The sequence below is a fragment of the Crinia signifera genome, chromosome 1 (assembly GCF_055691185.1).
Source record: "Crinia signifera chromosome 1, ASM5569118v1, whole genome shotgun sequence".
Classification (NCBI taxonomy): domain Eukaryota; kingdom Metazoa; phylum Chordata; class Amphibia; order Anura; family Myobatrachidae; genus Crinia; species Crinia signifera.
The window spans coordinates 379,768,931-379,774,930 of NC_139217.1; the positions used below are offsets into that span (position 1 = coordinate 379,768,931).

Sequence of the window (6,000 nt, forward strand, 5' to 3'; positions counted from 1 at the left end):
TCTGGTGGGAGAAAAGATTACAAGAGCTCCCTTTTAGGCATTCAGACCGACAACGTCACAGCTGTGGCATATCTGAATCACCAGGGAGGCACACACAGCAATCTGGCCATGTGGGAGGTGTCCCGAATCTTCTTGTGGGCGGAACAGAATGTTCTAGCATTATCAGCAATCTTCATACCAGGAGTGGAGTATATAGAGGCCGACTTCCTGAGCAGGGAGAAACTGATGGAAGGAAAATGGAGGCTGAATCCACAAGTATTCCACTAGATTACAATAAGGGGGAAACCCCGGAGAGGGACCTGAAGGCATACAGGTTCATCCATCAGGTACCCAGGTTGTATGACAGGATGTGGGATCCACTGGCAGAAGCAGTGGATGCCATGACTATCCCCTGGGAGGGGAATCTTCTTTATGATTTTCCGCCAGTTCCAATGCTGGCAAGAGAGTTGAAAACAATACAGGCCCAGACAATTCCAGTAATTTTAGTGGCCCCAGATTGGCCAGGGAGATCCTGGTACTCGAGGCTTCAGAGATTCTCTGTGGACTCGTGGCGTCTACCTCTGAGGTCAGACCTTCTAAAACAAGGACCGTTCAACCAGCTGGATTCAGCTCGATTAATTTTGACGGTCTGACTGTTGAAAACGCCATTTTGAGGAATATAGGATTCTCAGAGGCGGTGGTTAACACAATGAGGAAAGCCAGAAAGTCAGTGTCTTCTGTAAATTATTTTGGGGCCTGAAAGACCTATATTTGGTGGTGTGTAAGACAGAGGTCACACACATCGAGATTTAAAATGGCTTAATTGTTGGAGTTTTTTACAGGAGGGCCTTTCCTCTGGGTTAGGCCTTCAGTCACTCAGAGTACATATCTCGACCGTGTCAATTTTTCTTTCCAAAGAAGGATTGCGTTAGAACCAGAAGTACAGACCTTCCTGCAGGGGGTTTATCTATTGAAACCTCCCTACAACCAACCAGTAGCACCAGGGGAATTATCTCTGGCTCTGGAGTACCTTAAAGAGGCGCCTTTTGAGCCGTTAAGGTCGGTTGACCTTAGTTTCCTTTCAGGGAAGCTGGTATTTTTGTTGGCGGTGGCGTCAGCAGAAAAAAAAAAAATATCGGAGTTGATTGCTTTGTTCTACAAGTATTCCTCCCTTATATGTCATGATGATAGGGCTGCCTTTCGGACAGTACCCCTAGATTTTTACCAAAAGTAGTCTCTGCTTTTCTTCTAAATCAGGAGATTGTTCTGCCTGTGTTTCAACCCCCAGAGGGTTGTTAGGAAAAGGGACAAATTGAGGAATTTGGATGTTGTGCGCGTCTTGCGCGTTTATGTGGACAGAGTTAAGAGTGTCAGAAAGACTGATACTTTACTGGTTTTGTATGACATACACAAACTTAGTTGGCCTGCTTCTAAAAAAGCAGACCATTGCTAGGTGGTTGCGCTCTGTTATTGCGTTTGCATATACTAAAGTTGGTAGGCCTGTACCGGCCAGGATTAATGCGCATACCACCAGGTCGGTTGCCACCTCTTGGGCGGTTCGACATGGGGCAACAGCTGAGCAGGTTTGCAGCGCTGCCACTTGGTCATCTGTTCATAATTTTGCCAAATTCGATAGGTTCCATGAGTTCGCGTCGGTGGACGCATCATTCGGGCGAGCAGTGATGAATACTGCAGACCTGAGCGTACCCACCCAAAAGGACCGGCTCTGGAACGTCCCAATGTGAAGCTGTGTCACCAGGACCATTGAAAGAGAAAAAGGGATTTTTGTAAGAACTTACCGTTCGAATCCCTTTCTCTGATATGGTCCTGGTGACACAGCGATCCCTCCCTTACGCTCAGTAAGTATGCCAGTGTTCATGATGTTTCATGTTATAATTGGTTGAAAAGTTAAATTTAAAATTGTGCATATAATATGTGCAGTTGTTTGTACTGAGTTAATGTATTCCAGTGGCTTTGAAAGATTGAACTGAGGAATCTGGGATGCAGTAGGGGAGGAGCCTACCCTCCAAAAGCTTTAGGATAGGTGCCTGGCTCCTGCGGACCCTCCTACATCCCAATGTGAAGCTGTGTCACCAGGACCATATCAGAGAAAGGGATTCGAACGGTAAGTTCTTACAAAAATCCCTTTTTTAAACCTGGAAGTAGTGTACAGATGTGTCCTTGTACACCTAGCCTCGCTACACCATGTGGTGCAAGTGAGCTGCGCCAAGCGTCCTTTAAAACTTTAACGCAAAACTTTGCGACAAAACAACTTCAAAAGACACAGCTTCAGACTCAGCCACACCTAGTTACACACGTGTCACCTGTCACATATCATATTTATCAGTACAGTCTCATGAAGCTGTTTTGTTTCATTCCTTAAGATGCAAAAAAAGATGCTCAGCGCAAGCCTAATTGCACAGCTCCTGGCTCCCCTAGAAGAGATATTTTTCGCAACTGCAACAATAGTGTATGAGGGCACATCTGTACTTAGATATTTGTTTTCCATTTGACAAGTAAATAGGCTGAAGTCATATCATTGTTTCTTCATATTATTGTTGTTACTTAGAATATTGTTATACAATCCACTAAGTACTTCTAAACAGTGTTTCTGTCTCCCATATTTTAGCACGTGTTCTGTGAGGAATGCTTGTGTCTTTGGTTTGACAGAGAGAGAACCTGTCCCCTCTGCCGCTCTCTAGCTGTGGAAACTCTGCGCTTGTGGAAGGATGGTTCCACCTCTGCCCACTTCCAGGTGTACTGACATACATGGTTATCGCATACAAAATATATTAGGTAAATGTCGGTACCTGTGCTAACCAAAAAGCACAATGGTTCTGGCACTTCCAGCAGTACTGAACAGCAAAGTATCATCCTGGATAAATCCAGCTGCCTCTTTTTGCCTTTTAAAAATGTACTGGATCAAATGTGTTGTTTGATATCTGTTTGTGGTGTACTGACATTCTGTGTACACTGTTAACAACTCAAAAGCAAATGTGCTTGTGTCATATACAGATGATGGTTAATAGTTGCCGGTAGTAGAAGCAGTATGAAAATCTATTGTGCATACAAATAGATTAATCCCAGTTCTAGATCGAGGTGACAAGGCTAAAATAATGTCTTTGTGTTACCGTGTTTAGCACCTATGATCTTAATTTTTGGATTGTATAACTATTAAAAAATTCAAACATTAACTACAGTATATTGCGAAGTGTGAAATCTGTAATAAAGAGTTTCAGCAGTCTGTTTTAGCTGTGTATTAAATCTATGCCATTGGCCATTAAAGTCACTAGATAATTAATGGTAACCGCTCACTAAAGGTTAGAAAGTGTTTTCAGGGGGTTCTTCTGTCTATTTTGGCTTTCTGCGGCAATGAAGCAGTGCATTGTACAGCCATGGCCAAAAGTTTAGAGAATGAGACAAGTATTGGTATTCACAAAGTTTGATGTCTCAGTTTCTAGGATAGAAAAAAAGAGGGAGTTTAGGGCACTAAGTGGGAGCAGCATTGTTGAGCTGCAGTTAAGATAATTTGGGTGTCAGGCCCAAATATTGTGGAAATGCAAAGAAGAAAATGTTAAACTGCGCTACACCTAAGAACATGCAAAAGGTGTGATAAAAAATATATATAATTTATTAAAACAAAAGTATTGAGTTTAAAAACAATATAAATTTGCTAGGTAACAATGTAAGAAAAAAGTGCAGCTGGTACCATGAGAGGTTCAATAATATAGATATAGCCACCCAAGGTCCAGTGTCCGTTTGTATGATGCTTTCCTTTTTATGTACCAAATGTTGGAGGCCGATTTAACCAAAGAAAGGACTTTGAGGGAGAGACTGCGCTCTCCTGCCAAGGGAACACCTGTTGTTATGGAGTTCCACTTTGTGTGCTGGCTGTTTGGAGTCCCAATTTAGAAAACGGCTACCGGGATAACATGGAAGCTGGTCCGGTCACAAAATAAGAGGACAGGTGTATAATACAATTGGTGGGTGTCCGTGCTAAGAGACACTGATGTGTTTCGATTTGCAGCTTCTCGAGGTCATCACCTTGAGAAAGCTGCAGAGCGAAACGCGTGTTTTTTCCAGAATGATGGAGCACCTTGCGATAAGGCAAAATTGATAACTAAGTGGCTCTGGGAACAAAACATTGAAATTTTGGGTTTATGGCCAGGAACCTCCACATTGAGAACTTGTGATGTCCTCAAGAGGCGAGTTGACAAACTGGCTGCTGCCCTTGAGTGGTAAGTATTGCTGGGGCAGGACAAACCTGCCCTGGTAGGTTTGTCCTGCCCCAGCAAATCCCTCAAGGGGTTAATAGACTTTACTAAGAGGTGATCTTTAGTGCAAATAGAAGTAACATTGACAGCATTGCTGTTTTATGAGAAACACTGGCTAAGCCAATTATGGAAGCTTGGGGGTAATGTATCATCAACTAATGAAAGCTGCTATAGAGTGTTGCCATATATCTGAATTCACACCACCACGTACAAAGTTTCAGCTAAGAAATTAAGAAAGTATAGAATAAATACTAAGACGTCTTTAAGGTGTGTCGGTGTCTCGCGGTGGCCCACAGCCTTATTAAAACATTTAAGAGGAAATTTATCAAAGGTTTTTAATGAAAATAACAAATACAGGTATTGCCATAATTACATTGTTCATTTATTGTCCAAAATCTGCCACCTGTATTTCCAGCTGTGAATGGACAATATTGCTTTCTTTTAGACCTGTAGTTGTATAATAGTATTTAATCTTTCCTTTTGACTGTTTTAATGAAAATGCTCCATTGTCTGCAACCATTGAAACACATTGTAATGTAAGTGAATGAAAGATAATTTTTGAAGAAGTCCATTCCCATTTTGCAAATCCCCTTCAAATAGGTTGGCAAATGTATACCAATTTAATCTTTGACTTTTTTTTTTTTTTGTATTCTTTATTTATTTATTAACATAGAGCCAAACAATCAGATAGAGTACAATCGTAAATAATTGAGAATAACAAAAACAGAGGAGCATCACAACATACAGGGTATTGTCTAAAACATCGTTAAGTAGTGAACAAGTCCTGTATAGAGCTATAAAATTTGTTTTCTCTCTTGTGTTGGCCTGTGTTGTTTGTTTAACTTAATCATGTGGTGGGAAGGAGGTGAGCGGAAGGGTGAGTGAAGGGGGGGGAAGGATTGGGGGGGGGGTGGAAGGGAAGGGGATAAGGAGGGGATAGGGGGGAGGAGGAGGGGGGGGGGTGACACATCTTAAATCACTAGGTTGGTGAGAAAGAATGGCGAATAACAGTGCTTTTCTTATGATGTTTCTGTAGTGTCCCGAATTCTATTTTTGTAGTGGGTAGACTCTTTGAACTCGAGCCATGGGAGCCATGTTTCAGAAAATTCAGTTACTCTGTTGCCTGTCGACATCAGCAAGTCCTCCATCGACATGTAATAGTCCAATCTAGAGAACCAGTGGTTTATAGTGGGGGGGAGAGCAGACTTCCACAGTGAAGGAATAATTGCTCGGGCTGCATTACACAGATGTCTTGCTAGCGACTTCTTATACTTTGATATGGGAATTTTGGAGTGGCTTAAGATCCAAAAGGCAGGGTCGGATGGAATCTCAGAGGAAAGGATCAATCTAGTAGTTGAAATCACATCCTCCCAGAAAGGGCGAATACGTGGGCATTCCCACCATATATGAATTAATGACCCCGTGGAAGTCAAACATCTCCAGCATTTGTCTGAGATGCGGGGCGATATAGCGTGTAGAAGTTTGGGACTTCTATACCATCGTGTCAAAATCTTAACTTGGGTTTCCCTTATTTGAATGCAGATTGAGCTAGCTTTAGTTTTCAGGTAGATGTTTTCCCAATCCTTGTCTGTCAGAGACACTCTCAACTCCCTTTCCCAGGCCTGTCGGAAGTTAGTAGGGGATTGTCCTAAGTTATGTTGGAGGAGTTTGTATAGGGTGGAAATAGTGCGTGTTAGATCGGCTGAGGAGATGCATAACTTCTCGAAAGCAGTTAGCTCTCGCGCAG

The 6,000-nt window shown here is 42.5% G+C and overlaps 1 protein-coding gene across 3 annotated transcripts in view; it reads left to right on the forward strand.

The window, feature by feature from the left end:
* Positions 1-3,223, forward strand: part of RNFT2 (ring finger protein, transmembrane 2) — a 60,464-nt gene extending 57,241 nt beyond the window's left edge. For all 3 annotated transcript variants that reach the window (XM_083151451.1, XM_083151450.1, XM_083151449.1), the window contains exon 10: positions 2,609-3,223. In XM_083151451.1, the coding sequence (XP_083007577.1) occupies positions 2,609-2,743 (135 nt within the window). In that variant the 3' untranslated portion in view covers positions 2,744-3,223. The remainder of the gene's footprint in view (positions 1-2,608) is intronic.
* The last annotated feature ends 2,777 nt before the right edge of the window (positions 3,224-6,000 follow it).